This window comes from Trichechus manatus, unplaced genomic scaffold, assembly GCF_000243295.1.
Source record: "Trichechus manatus latirostris isolate Lorelei unplaced genomic scaffold, TriManLat1.0 scaffold00012, whole genome shotgun sequence".
Lineage (NCBI taxonomy): Eukaryota > Metazoa > Chordata > Mammalia > Sirenia > Trichechidae > Trichechus > Trichechus manatus.
Window position 1 is genome coordinate 19,700,964 of NW_004443948.1, and position 22,003 is coordinate 19,722,966.

At 38.4% G+C, this 22,003-nt stretch overlaps 1 protein-coding gene and 1 long non-coding RNA gene across 2 annotated transcripts in view; one reads left to right on the forward strand and one right to left on the reverse strand.

Moving 5' to 3' along the window:
- Positions 1 to 1,826: 1,826 nt before the first annotated feature.
- BTG3 (BTG anti-proliferation factor 3) lies at positions 1,827 to 21,997 on the reverse strand. The gene is made up of 5 exons (XM_004371348.2): positions 21,880 to 21,997; positions 18,128 to 18,306; positions 13,512 to 13,649; positions 8,330 to 8,531; positions 1,827 to 2,695 (listed from the first exon to the last, which is right to left on the reverse strand). Exons 2-5 carry the CDS (start codon positions 18,298 to 18,300, stop codon positions 2,459 to 2,461), a joined length of 750 nt encoding a protein of 249 aa, XP_004371405.1. The 5' UTR covers positions 18,301 to 18,306; positions 21,880 to 21,997; the 3' UTR covers positions 1,827 to 2,458.
- Positions 20,902 to 22,003, forward strand: part of LOC111819576 (uncharacterized) — a 10,340-nt gene continuing 9,238 nt past the window's right edge. Inside the window, exon 1 of the long non-coding RNA XR_002823168.1 lies at positions 20,902 to 21,254. This is a non-coding gene — a long non-coding RNA (uncharacterized LOC111819576). The remainder of the gene's footprint in view (positions 21,255 to 22,003) is intronic.

Sequence of the window (22,003 nt, forward strand, 5' to 3'; positions counted from 1 at the left end):
TAGGGTTTTCAAGGCTGTAGACACCTGCCACATCTTTCTCCTGTGAAGCACCCAGTGGGCTCAAACCGCCAACTTTTTCGTTAGGAGCCAAGTGCTTAACCACGGTGCCACCAGGGATCCTCACAGAAGTTTGCTGAAGTTAAATACTTTGAGGTAAAATTACACTAAAAAACTAGAATCACTTCAGTGTTGATGTAAATGAACTTATCAAAAAGAATTTATATATTTTTCATTTTTTAAATATCCATGTCCAAGTTCAACCTCTAGAATCTGACTTTGCAGTTATGCCTACATAAGTAAAATGGAGAATTAAAACAAATTATTTTCATCAGTCACACACCACTCCTGCTTGAAACGGCCAGATAGGTCTTTGAAGCTGGAATAATACAGCTGTTTTGTCTTCACTGGACTAATCCTGGAGTTGACTAACAGAGGTAGACTTAGAGAAGTTAACACCTAGAATCATAATTATCATTAGAAAAGGATTGGCAAACTTTGTGCCATATGCTTACTGGGCCAATGCCTAGGACAGCTGAGGGATAGTTTTACTTCATTAGGAATGGACTGAAAAAGCTGTATTTTGTTTTAAAGGGCAGAATCTTCTAGAAGTAGATGTCTAATATGCTGTCAAATTCTAAACTGGCATTTTCCCTGAGGCCCTGCCACTTAGTTGTCAGCACTAATGAATAAGAGACGTTAAAAGATTCTATAATAATATAAGGTGGAAAGAATGATCTGGTTAGTAGGTGTGTGTCAAAGCTAACACTTCCCTTCTTGGCAGTGTAGCTTATTATGCTTCTGATTTTCTCAACAAGCCCTTACCTACAGCATGCACAAACTATAAGAATAAATACAATCTGTTAACTTCATGATAAATATGCTCAAAACTTGCCACCTTTAATTGCCCACAAATCTGTCATTGTCACTACAAAACCTCTGGGGGTCTATAAGGGTGTGAGGGCTTTGATAGTCAAAGAGAGTTTTTAAACTTAAATAAAACTAATGTCCCTTGTGATATCAGCAACCCCTAGTTTGAACAGGCCATCCACTATGTATTTCAGGGAGAAAAAAAGGGTGTTATGGTTTAGAAATATGTTAAAGTTGTATATGGCTTTACAGTCAAAGTAACATTAAAATTAAAAGTTTCCAAGGTTTACAAATGGGTTTTCTGATGAAGTTGCAAACATTTTAAATGCCACAGTAGAAACTGACTTGACGCTTTCAAATCATTGACTTGTGCACTTTTCTGTATACTTATACCCAAAAGTTATTAATTTGCAAAAAAAAAAAGGAACAACTGGAATTTTTGGGATAGCCAAGGCCTTCCAAAGATTTATCAGCCAGTTGTGATTTTTTTATAAGTCAAATAATCGAAAACTAGAAATTTAAAGATTTGAGTGATAGGAAAAGTACTGCTAATCTTAGTTTTTAACTTTTGGGGAAAAAAAATCCAAACTCTTGTTTTGTTTTGTTTTTTTTGTAGTTCAGCTACGCTTACGAGACTGATGGGATTACAGTGGTATAAATATGAAGGACTACTGAAGAATCTGAAGTATTGTACTATTTGGCTTTACTTGACTATTTATTAAATAATTCAACATCAGACTTGAACATACTGGAAAGAGCTTTCTTACAAGTCAGAGTTTAAGAGCTGCTGCAAAAATACTTTTGCTTTATAAATGGCATTAGGCATGTAAGTGAGATGTCGTATCAAAATTAGTACAGGCCAATTTCTTGGTTAGGAAAATCCTATGTACAGTAACTGATAATAAAAGATGTTTTATTATATTTATATTTTCAATCAGCTACCATTAACAAATTTTAGACTTTTTATATGTATATTTTGACCCTTGACTTGTGGGAAAAGATAGTTAATAAAAAGCTGATTTTTTTAAAGGAAAAACTGAAATTCTTATACTGTTTATTTTTTAAGTATTTAATTAAACACATTGAAGTGGAACAAATCCTTTGCTTTCTCCCTTCTTTTTTATGCACAGAAGAGAAACACACATTGTCATGCCTCAAACTATTTTTTATTTGCAACTACATGATTTCACACAATTCTTCTAAACAATGACATAAAATAGATATCCTCGTGTATAAATAACTTACATACTCTCCGTAAAGTAAATGATCAAAGGTGCTAAAACAGATTGTCCACTTCTACAGTGTTCTCGTATCCAACAAAGTTGATGCACAATATATAAATACTCAAGGTCAATATTAAAAACTCAGGCACTTGACTAACTTTAATAAAGTTTCTCAAACTATATCAATATATCTAAAGTGCATATATATTTTTTTAAGAAAGATTCTTCTCAGTAACTTCTCTATAAAAATAAGTTTGATGGTTGGTCCATCTAACATTACTACTATGAGTATGAACTTTGAACTTTTAATATATAGCCAGGCTTATTCTACCTTTCTTTCAACATGACAGTAACAGAATCAAAAGGAGCTAGTGAGGTGTTAACATGTGAGGATTAATCCAGTGATTCCGGTCACAATGCATTCCAGGAGGTACCCATGTCACTGGAATTGGGCGATACGGTTTATTCTTCCTTCCCTGATTTGGATAACCAAATGGAACAGGAGGTGGGTAGTGACTCTGATGGCCATTCCCTCGGTACATTCCTGGTTTTTTTCTGGGCAAAGGATGCCACATTGGAAGAGGTGGGAATATTAGTTCTGAAATCTGTAAAAAAGAGAAACCTTAATTCAATGGAAAAAGTAATCATTTTATGTTAAGACTAAGTGACCTTTCAGATTCCTAACTAAAGACAAAATCACTCACCCAAAACCCAAGTGACATTCCTAAATGTCTAAATATATTTTAAAAACTTAATTTTTAATAGGAGATGAATTATTTTTAAATTTTATTTTTGGTGAAAATATACACAGCAGATCCTACACCCATTCAACAAGTTCTACATGTATATTCAGTGACACTGGTTACATTCTTCACATTGTGTCACCGTTCTCTCTCTCTCCATATTATTTCACCACCACTGACTTAGACTCACTGCCCCATAAACTGCTCTTTTATGCTTTAGTTACTGTTGTCAATTTGATCTGATAGAGATAATTCTTTAAAAGAGCATAATGCTCAAGGTGAACAGTCTTTGTTAATTCCGCTAAACTGTTGTTTACTTTGAAGATGACTTCAAGGGATCAGTTCCTTTATTTATATATAACACATTTGCCATTGTGCCTGTTTTCTGGTGTACAATTTAGTGATATCAGTTACATAAGTCGAGTAGTATAACCACTGCCCTTTATCAATGCCAATCTTCCCATCACCACAGATATAAACTCACCAATTCCCTTACTCCATACCCCAGTCCCAGCCCAAGTAACCACTAATAACCATTCGTTTTTACATATTTACCTATATAATAGTGATTCATGTTTTTATGAATGAATGTGGAAATAAATGAATAAACTAAATACAGTCTCTAAAACAACTTCGAAAAAGGACATTGAACTGTACATGTATAAATTGTTGAGATCATGTATGTTTTGTTATATTTTCACAATTAAAAAAAAAGGGTGGGTGGGTGGGTAAGGAATGGCCTGTACCCTCAGGGTTTTTCAACTAGAAAAGATAAAAACACAGAATGCATGGAATCTTGTATGACACATCATGTTTTATACCAGTGGTTTGCACAGCTGGCTGGTTAAACAAGGAGACGCATAGAGAGCTTTGAAATACAAAATGTTCATGGACCAGCCCTAGTCTACTGAACAGTAAGATTAATGAAATCTTCTGAATACTGCCCAGGTATTTGGATGAAGCTCTCTAGCTGATTCTGATATATCCACACTGGTGTTTGGGAACAACAGGTCTTATACTCTCCCACAAGACAGGTGAGCACATTAAGTTCACATTATTCAAAATGTTATCAGCAGTTGTGGACCTCTCTGCGCAGAATGTCACACACCCTATGAGTTTCAAATTTCTCTAGTCTCTTATCTGCCCTCCTTAGTACAAATTTTTTTTTTAAATTATTATTTATATTCTGTATAGCATTGTCTTCACATGATAGAAAACTCAAAAGATACAAAAATATATACAATAGAAAGTCCCTCTTCCTTACCTAACCACCAGCTACCCAATTACCTTCTCAGGAGTAACAGATACTCATCAATTTTTGTGTATACCTTCAGAGATATTCTATGCATACATCTGTGTATGTATCTATACACTTTAAACGCACACATACTATCCTGTACCCTGCTTTTTGTACTTTATAACAATACATATTGTAGACATGCGTATCAATACATAAAGTGCTTCCTCATGCTTGTTTTACAGTTACGTAGTACTACAATGACTATACCATAATTAAATTAAATGGTCTCCTACTGATGGGACATTTAGGCTGCTTCCAACTCTTTTGCTATTAAAACACGCTGTAAAAACAAAGCAAAAAAAAAAAAAAAAAGCTGCAATGAATAACCTTAGCACAGTTAATTCTTCATTACCTATAATGCAGAAAATACAGAAGAATTTATAGTACAAACTACCAACTGACCTACACTGCAACATCGTTGCAAAATAAAATTTTTCTTTTCTATATTGCGGTTTTGGTAAAACCAGAATTGCCAGAAAGCAGATAAAAGCCTGGAACTTACATTACACCTACTTCCAGTTAATTCTAACATCCCACAGGCAACCACTGTTCTGAATACTATCACCAGATTAACTTTCCCTGGTTTTGAACTCCATATAAATGGAATCATCCACCATGTATTCTTTTGTCTGGCTTCTTTCGCTCAACCTAATGTTTCTAAGGTTCTTCTATACTGTGTGTATCATTAGTTCTGTTTTATTAATTATTAGTCTACTATATGAACACACCACAATTTGTTTATCCATTCAGCTGTTAATGGACATTTTGTTTCCAGTTTACTATTATGAATAAAGTGGCTATAAACAGTCTAATACAAGGTTTTGCAGACATCTTTTCATTTCTCTTGGGTAAATATTTAGGAATGGAACTGCTGAGTAATAGGGTAGATATATGTTGAATTTTAAACAGTTTTCCAAAGTGGTTGCACCATTTTATACCCTCACAAGCAGGAAAATGTGGCCTTGGTGATAGAAATAACACTGGAGATGGCATGGTAGAATACTGCAAGACCAATGACCTATTCATCGGAAATACTTTTTTTCAACACCACAAAAATGACTACATCTGGACCTCACCAAATGGAATACACAGGAATCAAATCAACTACATCTGTGAAAAGAGATGATGGAGATGTTTAATTTTATCAAGACAAAGCCAGGGGCCAACTGCTGAAGAGATCATCAATTGCTCATATACAAGTTCAAGCTGAGGCTGAAGAAGAAAAAAGCAAGTCCACGAGAGCCAAAGTACAAACTTGAATAGATCTGCCTTAATTTAGAAACCATCTCAATTTGACACACTGAACACTAATGACCAAAGACCAGAAGAGTTGTGGGATGCCATCAAAGACATCATACATGAAGAAAGTAAAAGGTCATTAAAAAGACAGGAAAGAAAATATAAAATAGATGTCCGAAGAGACTCTGAAACTTGCTCTTGCGCACATAGTAGCTAAAAGCATACAGAAGAAATGATGAAGTCAAAGAGCTGAACAGAAGATTTCAAAGGGCAGCTCGAGGAGACAAGGTAAAGTATTACGATGAAATGTACAAAGACCTGGAAAAGTTAGAAAACTAAAAGGGAAGAACAGGATCAGCATTTCTTAAGCTGAAAGAACTGAAGAGAAAATTCAAGCCTTGAATTCAATACTGAAAGATTCTATGGGCAAAATACTGAATGACGCAGAAAGCATTAGAAGAAGATGGAACATACAATCACTGCACCAAAAAGAACTGGTCGACGTTCAACCATTTCAGGAGGTAGCATATCATCAAGAAGCAAAAAAAAAACCCAAACCCACGGCCACTGAGTCGATTCTGACTCATAAAACAGCTGGTACTGAAAGAAGTACAAAGCCAAACTGAAAGCAGTGGGGAAAATCAAGGCTCCAGGAACTGATGGACTACCAATTGAGATCCTCCAACAAATGGATGCACACGCTTTGCCACCTATGCCATGAAATTTGGAAGACAGCTACACGACCGACTGCAAGAGATTCATCTCCGTGACTATTTCAAAGAAAGGCAGTCAAATGGAATGTGAAAATTATTGAACAACGTCATTAATATCGCATGCTAGCAAAATTTTGCTGAAGCTAATTCAAAACCGGCTGCAGTCATGTATCAACAGGAAACTGCCGGAAGTTCAAGCTGGATTCAGAAGAGGATGTAGAACAAGGAATATCATTGTTGACATCACATGGATCTTGGCCAAAAGCACGAGAACATAAGAAAGATGTTTACCTGTGTTTTACTGACTAGGTGAAGACATTTAACTGTGTGGATAATAACAAATAATGGGTAACATTACAAAGAATGGGAATTCCGGAATAATTAATTGTGCTCATAAGGAACCCATACATAGATGATGAGGCAGTCATCTGAACAGAACAAGGGGATACTGTGTGGTTTAAAATCAGAAAAGGTGTGTGTCGGGGCTTATCCTTTCACCTTACTTATTCAATCTGTATGCTGAGCAAATAATCTGAGAAGCTCGACTATATGAAGAATGAGGTATCAGGATTGGAGGAAGACTTACTAACGACCTGTGATTCATGACACAACCCTGTTTGTTCCAAGTGAAGACAACTTGAAGCACTTACTGATAAAAGTCAGACTATAGCCTTCAATATGGATTATGTCTAAATGTGAAAACAAAAGTCCTCACAACTGGGCCCATAAACAACAGCATGATAAACAGTGAGGAAATAGAAGTTGTTAAGGATTTCATTCTATTTGGACCAACCATCAACACCCATGGAAGCAGCAGTCAAGAAATCAAACAGCGTACTGTGCGCTCGGCAAATCTGCAGCAAAAGAGCTTTTAAAAATGTTAAAAAGCAAAGATGTCACTTTGATGACTATGGTGCGCCTGACCTAAGCCATGGTATTTTCAATGGCCTCATACACATGCAAAAACTAGACAATGAAAAAGGAAGATAGAAGAATTGACACATTCGAATTATGGTGCTGGCCAAGAATACCGAATATACCATGGACTGCCAGAGGAGCAAACAATCACGCCTGGAGGAAGCACATTCAGAATGCTCCTCAGAAGCGAGGAGTGGCAAGACTCTGTCTTGCTTCCTTTGGACACATCATCAGGAAGAACCAATTGCTGGAGAAAGACATCATGCTTAGTGAAGCAGAGGGTCAGTGAAAGAGGGAGGCCCTCAATCAGATTTACATAGTGGCTGCAACAATAGCTCAAACATAGTTACAACTGTGAGGATGGTGCAGGATCAGGCAACATTTCCTTCTGTTATACATAAGGTTGCTATGAGCTGGAGGCAACCTGACGACACCTAACAGGTACAGAATAAGGCTCAACTCAAAAGATCTCTAAACTTCTCTGACTTTAAAAATACCTTTTCTGTTGAAGAGTTGTCTAGTTGAGATTTGTTTTGTTTTAATATTTTATTGTGTTTTCGGTGAAAGTTTACACAGTGGTTGAGATTTTTTAAAGACATTAAATGTTTTTTGGTATGGGGGTATAAAAAAATAAGTGAATGAGTCCCTGTATGCATGCACACTTGTTATATGACTTTTTAACCATTAAAGCATAGACGGAGACACTTTTGGCTTCAGTAAAAAATTAAATGAAATATATTTTAATGACGTTTCTCTTTAAACATGAAAAAGGAGGGAAGAACAAGGAAGTCAAGCACAAAGGTAAGAATTGAAAGTGTTAAGAACCACAAAAAATGAGTGTTCATGTTTGAATAAAGAATTTTGAAACCTCAACAATGTTTTATCACGATTCTTCTATTCTTTGCCACACTTTTTTCAAATATATTTACCCTAACTACGGTGTAGTAAAGCAGACCTTTGATAAAGTGAACCAAAAAACCAAAACCAAACCGGCTGCTGTTGAGTGGATTCCGACTCATAGTGACCCTATAGGACAGAGTAGAACTGCCCCAATTAAGGTTTCCAAGGAGCGGCTGGTGGATGTGAACTGCCAACCTTTTGGTTAGCAGTCAAACACTTAACCACTGTGCCACCAGGGCTCCTGATTGAAAGTGAACCAGGATACCTATTTACATGTTAGAGGTCCAACTTCCTTTTGGTGTGGAAAGACAAAAACTGTAATCTAGAATCTCAAATCAGAAACCTTGGGCAACATGTGCAGGACTTACTAGAGCAACCTGGCAAGCCCGGCTCACGCCCTTCAACACACAGCCGTTTCACGGTTACCTGGTACACAGGGCTGGGGGTTGCAGTCACCAAAGTGGGTTTCACATCCTTACTGGTTTCTTCATCTGAAGAAGAGGATCCTGAATGATAATCAGAGGTAACCTTATCAAGGGCCCTGGTAACTTTCTTGGAGATCTCATCCTTGTTCTCATCCTCGTGTTCAAAGCTGGCAACAATGAAGGCATTGTTTTTCTCTCCATACCTAAGAATAAAATAAAATACTTAACAAACCTTGAAGTCACATCAAAACAGCAAGAAACAGCCATAAAAACAATTAAACGGGTCTGGATATGCCATTGGTCCGAGACCAAAAACACTCCCAGAACTTGACCCTACACATTTAATACCCTAAACCCAGCTCCATATACACCAGCAGACAAGCCACAACTCTCTGCCTGGTCTATTTAAGTACTAATAAAGGTAACCCATTCTCTTTCCCAACTGTCTTTCTTTTCTACTGCCTCCTAACAAAGATAATTATTTAAGACACTAAAGACAAAGTCATTGTTTTGATTACATTTTCGTATGTACCGCTGACACTGGTTTTACAGTAACATTTTCTAATGTGTTTTAAACTATCCCCTGTAATATACATACTAGTAATTCAAATCACAGATCACTTGATGTGTCTTATGGAATTTACTTTCACCAAAATTAAATAAAAAAGAGGTTTGTGTTTCCTTCATCCACACTGACAAAAATGAGAACCGAGGCACTAATTGAGGTTAAAGGGAGAAAGACTATTGTTGAGTAAAACAAAGGGGTTTTCCTTAAGTTATATTGCCTACCTCATATAAAGTAAAATGAGCAAGACTTTTTATCCTTTCAAAACATTTTGAAATCTTGATTTCAGAAAAAATATATTTTTTAATATATAACCTAGGCTGCTGGTTACAAAAACAAACAGAATAAATCTTGTGATGAGGGAAAATGGCATCATGAACAATAAAGTTTTTATCTGAAGAACAAAAGAGAAATCCACAAATCTATTTAAATAGACTGCACAATGTAAACACTATGGAACAATTTCTACTAAGTGTTAGAAGAAAGAAAATTAGTTGTTAAAAACAGTTCGTACACAACATGTAATTAAAGTTAGAAATACAAAGTGATTCTAAGCTTCAAAACAAATAACTAAGTGGAAATAATGTCAAGCTTTTCATTTGACAGAAAAATAGGGTTTACTGATGTCATTTCATCTCAAGATAACTCATCTCAAATTCTCTCTGAATCAGGATGATTATCTGATAAAGTAAAAGGCCTGACTGCTCTAAAGCCTTTGAAAGTGTATGTGGAACACAAGTAATCTCCTAGCTGAGTTCTATTTCTTTATATAGCTGTGCTGTCTTCCACTTCAATAGGTTGGAAAGGGTCATATATGCTACCCAAATATGGCACATAGCTTTCTTCTCTATTCTTTTTCAATTTACCTCATAAAAGGTGCTATGGGATGGTAGAAAGATCACTGGACTTGTATCTGGTCTGGCTTCACCACTAACTAGCTCTGTGACCAGGAGGCAAGTCATTTAATCTCTTCAGGCTTCAGTTTTCTATCTGCTGGGTGAGGAAGTTGGAGCTAGCTGGATACTTGCTGGTCTTTGGCTGGAGATTCTTCTTAGTAGAAGATGCCTAACACTTGGGCGAATTCCTTACAACACAGAATTCATGCACTATAATTCCAGGTTTACTTATCATAGGGCTTTAGCAGTGGAAATTTACTCCTCCTTCCTCTACATGGTTGAAAGACTCCACAGATCTTGATACAATCGAAGGTTAATTCATGAGTTAACGCTTACTCCTACCCTAAGTCTTCCCCATTAATGGAGTAAAAATTCAAGCAAAACAGAAAGATGGGGAATTGGAGAAAAATCCCTGCCTTTGTAGGAACAGAAACCTAAATCAAGGACAAACATCTAATAACTGAAGATCAGATTTATTAACTCAAATTTCTTTGACATGCAAGTTCAAACAGGATCTCCATCTTTCCTTTGTAGTGTCTTGGTATGAGGGTTCTCTCAACGCTAAGTGAAACTGCTGACTATATTACTATAATATTAGAATGTGCAGTTAATTCCTCAGAATTAGTAATGAACCACTTTAAAAGTTTCCATTTTTCAATGACACACTGCTAAAACATTTCAGTTAATTTGAAATAAATCAATAGTATCTAATACTCAGGGCCGGATTAAGCCATGCGAGGGCCCTAAACACTGATGGTCTGTGGTGCCCCCAGCTCTGCTTACTCATGCATTCAAATGGGATATGTAAATTATACGTATACATGTGTATGTGTATATACATGTGTTTGTGTCTTAGTTATCCATGCTGTAACTTTTTAAATGCGACTATAATGTTAGCGACTGAATACAAAAGTGGGGTATGCCTAACACCTTGTTTATTGGCAAATATAGATTACTATCAAGCACTGTGTCCCATGCAACAGACAACAAAAAATGAAACTCATCTGACACATAAATGAAAACTTTTCGTGTTAGATAAATATTAGTATTTCCAGTATCTTTGGACGTTTACTATGTATTGTGTTAAACTATTCCCCATGCCAGTATTATATTAAATGTGTACTAGGTTGCATCCACATGTATGCTGAACGTATTTTAAAGTTATAATAAATATTATTGTTTACAAAACTTAGGACGTAACTTTGTATGTGAAAGCTATACAGTTAAAAACTAACTTGACTGAATTCATTGCAATGGCTGATTTATTTGTGTTCCCTCTCTTTTGTGCATCATTAAGGACTGGAGTCCCCACTGGTTGTTTACCAGGACGTACCCAAGAGTATACTCTTGTGTTTGTACCACAGCAAAGAGCACTGCTGGCCCCCCTGGCTGGAGCTGCTGGATCAGCAGACACGGATGTACAAAATGGTTCTCTCAAAATGGATCAGAGACCTGTTATCTATTAATATAATCTGTCCTTGTCCAGTAATGGCTCATGTTGGATCCAGTTGCATATTGGGTGAATGTAGCCAAGAGTTAGACTCAACAGCTCACCCTCACCTCGTTTATTGGAAAGAAAACAGTATACTCCCAAGAGATCCGCCAAGGTAAGGAGTTTCAATTACACGGGAGGGGACCGTAGGAGATAGATGTTAACGAAGGTGTTGGAGTGGAGGGGCCTCACAGCTTAAACCTTGCATGTGGGCACCCTTGTGATCCTGTTGGGCTTTATTTCCAGCTGTCACATTCTCACACACTAGAGCTGGTATCAATTTCATTTAGTGCCCTGCCAGTTCCCTTCCACTGTGTTCTATATTCACTTTTCCTTGTGTCCTATGGGTCTTTGCTTTGGACAACTGGTGCCCCTACTTTGTTGATGCCCTGCTAATACTCTATAGCAGGGGAGAAAAAAAAAGGATTGCAGAAGTTACAAAAAAAAAAAAAAAAAAAGTTGTAGAATGCTGAGTACATAATGAAGCTATCAGCTATTCTCAGGCCTTGTCATCACGGGAAAGATCTGTCATCTGTTCTATATCCTCTAAATATTTAACTAAGTGACACCCTTTCTAACTATATGGAACTCTTTGCACCCTTCCAACATTTAATGCTGATAAAATAAGACTATGAAGAATGTTCCCCCTGACTGCATCTCAATTTTTTTCATAACCTTAAATTAGTCTCTAGTATACCAGTAAGCTATTATGTTTCAACCACTTTCAGATATTTGTTCTATTATATAACTACTATATCAGGTTTAATTTTCAGTATATTTATCTTTCTAGTTTTGGTCCAAAAGCACTTCACAATATCTCAGTCTATTAACTTATAGAAATCACTTCTATTCAATTGCTAGCAAGTCTGTCTTTCTGGTGTTCAGTTACTCCTGAATCGGTACCCTACATTCTGAAAGTGATTTTTATTAGCTGTGAGAAAAAATCGTATCTGTGGTGCTATGAATTACTTAATATGGCCCTTCTAGCTATAATCTTTACAACTCCTACCAAATAACTGGGTGAGACTATGCAAATGAGGTGCCTGTGGTCCACCAAGGGGATTGGATAGCTTGCTAATATAAAGAGCAGACACCCTTGTGGGGGTGGGACCATGCAAATAAGGTGTATGGAACCATAATGAGGAGACTGGTCGGTCATTTTCATCCTGCTAGGCTTAAAATGAGGTATCCCAGAGGTGGAAGAGGCAACCTCATGACCACCACGAAGAAGAAGAGATGGTGTGGTGGGCTTCCTGGCCCAGGGAGCAAGACCACCAAGTGCCTTCGGGCAGGAGGCTTGATGGCAGAGTAGGGTGCCTCTGGGCACTTGGCGAGGCTGTCTGCCGATCCACGGAGTTAAAGCTGAATGCCTTTGGCCGAAGCTTACTGGTAGAGTTAGGGTGCCTCTAAGCACTTACTGGCAGAGCTAAAAGAGCTTCGTAACACTTGCCTGAGCAGGGCAAAGACTGAGGGGCCACAGAGAGGTGTGCCTATGGGCACAGCTGAAAAGAGGCTGTCCTAATCAAAGAACTGTATCCTAAGCCTTCTGGAACCTGAACTGTAACCCGCTACCTCCCTAATAAACCCTGTAACTGTGAGTATGATCTGTGAGCTCTCTGTGGCCACTGCAACAAATTACCAAACCCAGCAAAGAAGCAGAGAGTGCCATGGGAGGAACAGTTGGTGTCATAACTGGTAAAAAGGTTGGTCTGACCTCCGCCTCATAGGAAGCAGCCATGGGTAACTGATGCTGGTAATTCTCTCTCCCCTTCATGAAGTTAGAGAAGGTCAGATGCCCCGCCACAACATTTTTACATCACAACCTATTTTTGGAAAAATCTTTATCATATACAAAATTATTAGAACATAAAGATTTTCTTAAAATAATAAGCAGTGGTAGGAAAAGGGACAAGTGAACATCAATGAAAGAGGTTAACTGACCTATAGGAGTCTGGGTGTCTAAGTTCTACTTGTTCTACAATAAATTTTTTGGCCAACGCTCTAGAAAAACCCTGCCCAATCAGTTTCTTACTTTCTTCAGCTGCAAAAGAGAAATGTGAGTAGTCCTTCACCATCACCTCTAGAAAAGTACTTAATAAAATTCTCTTCTAACAAAGCCAAACCACCAGCTCCTGCTTGTAAAGCTATACAGGCAAGCAGTACATGAGAAAATTTCACGGAAAATCAGTTCTGGCACATAATCAGTGAGCTGGTAAAATCGAGAACTCACCGACAGCACACCTCACATGGGTCCACCCAGAGAGTGAGCTCCTTTGGCAAGCCCAGGTCACTGTACAAGATGCAGCTGTTCTCGCAGGCTTTCAGGACGTCAGGATCAACTCTCTGAAACTTATTGACACGAATGCATCTACAACAAAGTGGAATTATATTAATGGCTTTAACTAAATTTTAACCATAAATCTAGTTACATCTATCAGTATTTGTCAGAATATTTAAAAAAAAAAAAATCCTGATTAGGTAGTAAGTGTAAACTACAGGCAAAGAGGCAGAAACAACAAGACTACTCAGTCTAGTGGACAGAGGACACGTATGTGAGCCCAGACAAATCACTAGAAGTGACTCTACCTCAGTTAATCCAGAGACCATTCAACCTTACATGTACATTAAACGAACAAGGAAGGAGTATGAAAGTTGCATAAAATTACTTAGAGCTCTGAACGTAAAAATTTTTCTAGGCCAAGTTCCTATTCAACAAAATTGCCAACTAACAAAGACTTCAATCAATGTTTCAAATAATATTTAAAAATTCTTATGGCAGGTTTTGATCTGTTATTACCTTGCTTTTACATCCTAGATAATAAAGTATTAAAAAGTATGCTCTTTACTTAAATTGTTCTATAAATATAGAATTAGTCAAGGACACAGAACCATTCATCTCATATTTAAGGGCAAAATACAATCCTGAAGTGTTATTGTTTTTCTTATTTGCTCAGTTACCCCAGAGTTTTCTTTTTAAAAAATATTTGTCAAAACAAGTAAGATGAGGTTACTTATGTACAACCAAATACCTCATGAGATTTAGTTCCTGGGTTTGGAGGTTTAGGGTCATGGTTTTGTGGAATATCCCAGTTAATTGGCCTAATAATGGGTTTAGTGCTTCTGTTCTACCTCCTAGTTCACTGAGTAGTGCCTGGGGTCTTAAATCCTTGCAAGCAGCTGTCAAAGACATAACAATTCGTCTCTCTTCATCTGGAGCAGGGGAAGGAGAGTCAGGAATAAGAGGAGGATATGAAATGTGTGGCTAACTGCCTCCTTTGCCATGAGACCAGAAGGCCTGCATAGTGCCCAACTACCATTATTGAACACTTTCATCAAAGATTCCATAGAAGAATCCTGATCAAACGGGGGAAAACGCAGAAAAGAATTTCAAATTCTCATGGACTCCAGATTTCCTGGAGCCATGGAGGGTGGATGAGCCCCTGAAATTAGTGCCCTGAGATAATCTTTAAACTTTAAACCAAAAATATCTCTTGAAGTCATCTTAAAACCAAACAATAGTTTAGCTAAACTAGTAAAAAAAGGTCTGTCGTGAGCATTATGCTTTTTCCAGAACTATCTATATGGGACCAAACTGACAACAGCAACTCGAAACATTAGATAGAAACCTTAGGGGGCAGCGAGGTTATGTTACTGACAGAGGAATAACTCAGAAAAGGAGGGTGAGAATGGCTGCACAGCTCGAATAATATAATCAATGTCACTAGCTTATGTAGAAACTGTTTAAATGGTTTATATTTTACTGTGTATATTCTTAACAACAGCAAAATAAAAATTTAGAAAAGAAAAATTACTAAACCAAAAGAGCCTCTTCCATTTTTTTTTTAAACTTAAGAAATACCACATTTACCTCATGGAATGCCAAAGACGCCTCCCAGGATGAATATGTCAAAAGTAGCACTCTGCTTAATTAGGAAAATGGAAGCAACAATGGAAAAGTATTTACTGCCTAAGACCTACTACTACTAGGAAATCAATTAAGAGAACTTGGGTTTTAGTACTAGCCACTACTAAATTTCGTAGTCAATAAATCTAGTACTTATTTACAAGGTGAACTTGGGTAAATCATTTTGTCTCTTCCTCAGACTTTTTAAGTTATAAAATATGGAAAATACAAATTAATTGGCAAACAGTAATTATACCATAAAATACAATGCTCTCTCAATGGAGTAACATACCATTTAAAGTTAAAAAAAAAAAAAATTATTTAATTAGTTGGTTTTGATTTTCTTTAAAAACAATGAAAAACATTTTCATAACAGCTAACAATAATGTTTCTAAACAATAACAGTAAGGGTTTACTATACAATAGATAGTTTTCTAAATGCTTTGCATGTGTCAACTCTTTTATTCTCACAACTGTCATATGAGTTAGATACTATTACTACCCCTTGTAAGGAAAAAGGAGGCAGAGAATTTAAGTAACTTTCTCAACATCACACAGGTAGTAACTGGTGGATCCAAGGTTTGAATCCAGGCCATCCAACTCCAAACTCAGGTTATTAAACAGTACACTATTCTGTCTTTACGTATCTAATGTCATGTTAACAATACAGCTAATTCTGAATGAAAAGAACTATCTTACAGTATATAAGATGCCAGTTGGTCCTTTTTATAAAATGATCCTATGCCAGATTCAAATGTATATAGGACTATTCAAAGTCCCATGGGCCCCAGGATCAAAATCACCTAAGGGTAGGAAAATACATCTCAGCTGTATATGTTTTTCTTATAGACTATGAAGGTGTGTTGGCTGTAAGCTTAAAAACTATATATTAAAATACAAATACTTAAAGAGACTTTGCTTCAGCAAAATTTGCATACCTTACATATTCACACTGGTTTTTCAATCTACATACCATGACTACTTATCCATTAACTACTCTTCAAAAACAAGATTTTAAAAGTTGCACAAAAAATAGTGTATCATTTCCCTAATGTTGACAGTTTAGTTCTTTCCAATTTTTGCTGTTATAAAGTATAAGAAATGTCCATATTCATACGTATTTGTCTGCACTTCTGATTACGCTTCTAGAATAGTTTGAGACTTACTGTTCAAACAATTTGAACATTTTCATAGATCATAATATTGCCAACTTGTCCTCCACAAACATTGTGTCTATATATATATATATATTGCAAAAAAACAATTTTAATTTATATATATTTTGGAATAAAAAAGAACACTTCCAACCTACCTATGGATTGAACAGTCTATTAACTCTGGTTAACACTATATTCTATTCATTTTTATAATAGTAAAGACCCACAATTAAATCTAATAGTTTTCTACTTCAAAGACAGCTTCAAAAGGACTCAATAATGATACTTCTAATCACACGCCAACTTAATACTGCTTGACTAACTTTTTTCTCAGGTTTTTAGAATTAATGGAAATGAAAATGTACACTGTCTAACCTTTAAGCATTTACTTGACAGTGTCTCCTTTTTCAGCGATAGTATGGTAGCTTGGCACTTCCAAAGCCTTCATCCAATGTCAATTAGATCAGTATAAAAAGCCTCAGCAGCTCTACCTCACAAAAGCTGTTCAGACTATCAGAAATGTGATGCAAAATACTACTACTACTACTACTAAGAGGATCATGAGAAGTAAAAATAAAGACAAGCCTACTTTATATAGACTACCCATATTTTTACTTTAATTCACATTTTCCAATTTACTAGGAAACCTCTTTGGATAAAAATCAAGGGGAAAATACACCAATTACCTTATTCTTTTCTTGTCAATAGGATACAAGCTTACCTGAGTTTTAGAAAATGAGAAATAAAATAAACTTATTTTCACCTTTCTCTTAGACTCCTTGAATAGTCCTGTACTTGCGGCTCGGCAACTGAAAGGAACTCCTTTTTACCTCAAAGCATGAAAGTGTTGATTTGTGAAGGAAACTTTGGGGACAGTAATATGCACAAATCACAGAGAATTTCTGTAGCTGTCACGACAGTCACAAGTGTTTCACTTTTATTTTTGTGGCCACATCCACAAACAGGGCAAAGTTTAACAGCTGAGTTTAGCAACAGAACATTCTCAAACCAGGTTCCCAAGCAGTCACATAAATACTAGGGAATAAGCATGCCAGGACATGTTTTGCAGGAGCCTGCTCTTTACTTTAAACTGTAAATGTAACGTATAAACCAGAGTACAAAAGAGAGGTGCAAGTGAGAACTACCCTCCCTCCCAGCACCAAGGCAGTGGCCACACTGTGGTGTACAAAAAGCCCATAAGAATTTGGTGTCATTGAGACCTGAGTTCAAATCCTAGAGCCAACACTGACCAGCTGTGGCTCATAGGTGAGTTACCTAAATCTATAAAATCGGTTTCTACCACAAAATTACGCAAGTTAAAATTATTCTGGTAAGTATCAAGAACCTAGTATTAGGCGTCTAATAATCTTAGTTCCCTTTCTCCATAAAACTTTCTTTCGCCTAAAAACACGTAACATGTAAATTTATTTTTAGACACAAGAAAACTCAATTCCCTCAACTCTTACCATGACCAATTGTGGGTGATAGTTTCAGGGCTCCTCGAAAATTGTGCAAACCCTCAGTACGTCTGATATATAGAAAAACGAATGCAGTTAAGGAGTCAAACTATAAGCCACAAGAAGACTAAGCCCTATGATCCTACAGTGTTGGCCTCCTAACTACAGGCAGTGGGACTCCATCAAGAAATATCTGTGCTGTATTTTGCGGATAAAGCTGTGCTAAGCATGATTCAGATAACCTTTCGTCCTCTTGCTTTGCACCCATTTCCAGAATTGACTGCCCTCTTTGCTTAGTCCAATCCAACTGTCCAGTCTACTCCTTTACCTGTAGGCCTGTCCTTTTGATGGTTTTTCAGGATACCAATGATTTTTATACTTTTCTTGAAGTATTAGAGTCAATTTCTCAGCAAATCTCTCAACTGCCTCTTTTTTCAACTTATCATGTTTTCGAACTAGCCTTGTGAAAAAGAAGACAACAGCAGCAATTTCGTTCTTCATCTTGCCCTGCAAAGATAAAACAGGTTTTCTTAAAAACACAAAGTATAAAAACTGGGAGATAAAGCTCTGTAAAATATCCCTCCTTCGTAACTCCCCTTTCTCCTCCCAATTTTATCTTGTGTTTCATTGGCTCATATCTGAAGTAGGGAACAATCACTAATTTATGTTTATGTCATAAAGAGTTTATTATTACAAAATACTAAGAGTCTTATCACTTAGCTTTATGAAGAAGTTCAGTAGAGAGAGTATACCAAATTGCTCCTGTTGTGGGCCCTGGTGGCGCAATGGTTAAGCGTTCTGCTGCTAACCAAAACGATGGCAGTTTGACTCCACCAGCTGCTCCTTGGAAACCCTATGGGGCAGTTCTACCGTGTCCTATAGGGTCACTGTAAGTCGGAATCGACTTGATGGCAACAGGTTTGGTTTGGTTTTTGGTATCACAGAGAAGCACTATAATAGTTTTTACAAAGTATGTCAATATTTAACTACAACAAGTTTAAAATTCTGTGAAATGATTTGAGTTTTAAAACACAAAATAGTCCACTTTAAGATTCAGCATTACGGAGCCATTTTGGAAAATAGTTTGGCAGTTCCTGAAAGGGTTAAATATAGAATTTACCATATGACCTAGCAATTACATTCCTAGGTATATATCTAAGAAAAATGAAAACATATGTATACACAAAAACTTGTACATAAATGTTCATAGGAGCCTTATTCATAATAGCCAAAAAGTGGAAGCAACTCAAATGTCCATCAGCTTAAGAACAGAGAAATAAAATGCAGCACACCTCCACACACTGGAATATTATTCAGCCATAAAAAGGAATACAGTACTGATACATGCTACAACACAGATGAACCGTAAAAACAGGACGCTAAGGGGAAGAAGCCGGTCATAAAAGACCATATATTGTATGGTCTTATGTGAAACATCCACTATAGGCAAATCTATAGAGGCAGGAAGTAGATTAGTGCCTAGGGTTAGGGGAAGTGGAGGGGGGAAGGGGAGTGATTGCTAACGGGTAAAGGGTTTCTTTTTGGAGTGATGAAACTATTCTACAATTGATTGTGGTGAGGGTTGTAAAACTCTACACTAAAACCATCAAACTGTACATTTGAAATAAGTGAATTGTATGGTATGTGAATTACATCTCAATAAAACTGTTACATATTTTTTTAAAAATCCAATATTGAATTTATGTAAGTGCTTTTTCAGGAAGGGAGATACATTTATCTAAAAGATATGACATTAAAACAGTGGCTCTATCAAAACATATTTAAAGACCATGGAAATTCAGGCTCATCCACAGAAAATAAAACCAAAAGAAATATGCTGAGATTTAGCTGCACTTTGGCACTGCCTCAAAGGACTTTTTTTCTTTTTTTTTTTTTAAACGGCAGATCTGATTTATCACTGATTAATTCATAAAGGCAAAACCCTTATCCTGGGATTGTTTCGATGTGTATTCTGTCTTTACGCAATGAGCTCATTCATTTGGCTGCTATAAGTAACTTGGAGTTATTCAGACGCTGTGCTTACTAAGCAACATCACCTTTTTTGGAGCCAATTATTAAAGATATACAGCTTCTGCTATGTTTAGAATAAAAACTGGCTAACCTAGCCATAGTTTGTAGTCCCACACATCCAAAAAATAAAGCTGATTCTGTTAGCTTCCTTTTTTTTCTTTTCTCAAATCTGCTTTTTAAGTCTCTCTTCTTAATGTGATTCCTTTACTTTGTGTGCAAATTCAAACAAGGGACCCTCCTTGTGAAATAAATTCCACACAGTTATCTGAGAGATGTGCTGGCAGCCACAGCCACCCTGATTCTGGATGGGAAGACACCCAAACCTTCTTCCTGGAACCTTAGAATGCCAAATCCACCTTCTGCAACCAGCTACCAGGCACAGGTTTGCATTGGCACACACAACCCTAACCCACCACCAACCACTGTGCAGCCTCCTCCTGAAAAATGCGAACCACTTCTACTTTATAAAGCTACATTTATACAGCACCATGTTACGACGGAAAAGAAAACCCACTGCAATTTAATATATGGTTTGGGATGAAAGTTGCTGATGGAATTACATTAGCCTCCACCCTACCAAAGAAAACAAGGAACCACACTAAAGGGATGTTCTGAATCCTTAACTAGATCACTCTCCCCATTCATTAAATTTGCCAGCTATACGCTACATATCAGAATGTTGGGTTTGTTTTTCTGTTTCACATTAAAAAATAAAAAGGAAGAAAGGAAGGAAAGAACCACTTAGTGGTCCTCCTTTTTACTTCTGGTTGTAACACAGATGAGTCATATGAAATTATTATTTTTTTTTCCATTTTGAAGGAATGATGACTGGAAAAGCTGAAAAACTAACCCACCCCCACCAGTATTCTAGGAATACCAAAAGGTAAAAGGGAGAGAGTAATAAAGTCAGGGAGAGAAAAAACAGAGGCAAGTGGGACTAAGAAGACTTTAGGCGTCTTGAGTAAATAAGCAGCCACAATTCTTTCACCCACACTCGGAATAGAAAGCTCCCATTTTAAACATCGCACGGTGACGTCATCCTGGGACGTAGTCACCGCGGCGGCTGCCCCTCAAGTTCTACTTTGTTCCACAGGCTCCTCTGCTCAGGACTGCACACGGATAAAATCCGAAGGGAAGCCAAGCCCTGCCTTCCAGGAGTTTATAACTTTTCCCTCCCTTGTAACGAAAACCTAATCGCCACCGTTTCTAGAAGCAAATATTTCCCCTGATAGACGTTCCAAGGTTGAGGAAACGGGAACACCGGCCTGTGGGGTGAGGAGACCTTGACCTGCCTCGGGGGCGTTACAAACGGGGCTCTCCCGACGATAGGGAGAAAAACAGCGTCCAAAGAGGCCGGGAGATTTACTTTGTGAGCCATCCAGACCTGCTGCTGAGCACTCGCGCTCGGCTTTTAGGAGTGCTAGGTGAGTAGACATCAAGCATCCCCACCTCTGAAAGAAAGGCCTGCGAGCTGCGCCCAACTTCTGCAATCCCGGGTTTCCCCCAAGTTGAGGAGAAGGGTCCCGGGGCCGAGCCGCCCTCCTGCCCCCAAGCATCCTTCCTCGTGTGCGCCCAAACAAGCGTCCAGTCGGCGGGTGGCCCTGGGTTCGAGGGCCGGGCTTCCCTCACGCGCGACCCCCCGCCCCCCAGCAAACCCGGCCTCGGAAAGGAGAGCGCAAACCCGGGGACGCGGAGGGGGTGGGAATGGGAATGGGAAGGCGCGCGGCTGTCGCCCACCCCGAAGCGGAAGGTAACGCGCGCCCCAGCGCGGTGGAAACGTGGCAGGAGCCTCGCTCCAGGCGGCGTCTCCTCCCCCAGGAGCCCGCACAGGGTCCCCACAGTAACCCTTGCGGACCGCCCCGCCGCCCCCGGCCCTTCCCTCACGGGAGCCGGCGCCGGTGCAGACCGGCAAGGTCCCGCACTCCACTTTCCCCCGGCGCAGCCCCGTCAGCGAGCCTTCGACGTGGCCGCAGGGGCGCCCGGACCACCCTCCCCCCGCCGATGCCCTCAGCCCCGCCATGTCCGCCTCCCCCGGCCCGGTCTCCTCACCGCCGCCGCCGCTCCGGGGCCGCACAGTGGGCGGCCCGGACACTCTCCCGGGCCGGGAACCGAGGGCGCCGCGTCCGCGGGCCCGCGCTCGGCAGAGGGAACGCGGTGAACCTCGTCCGGCGCG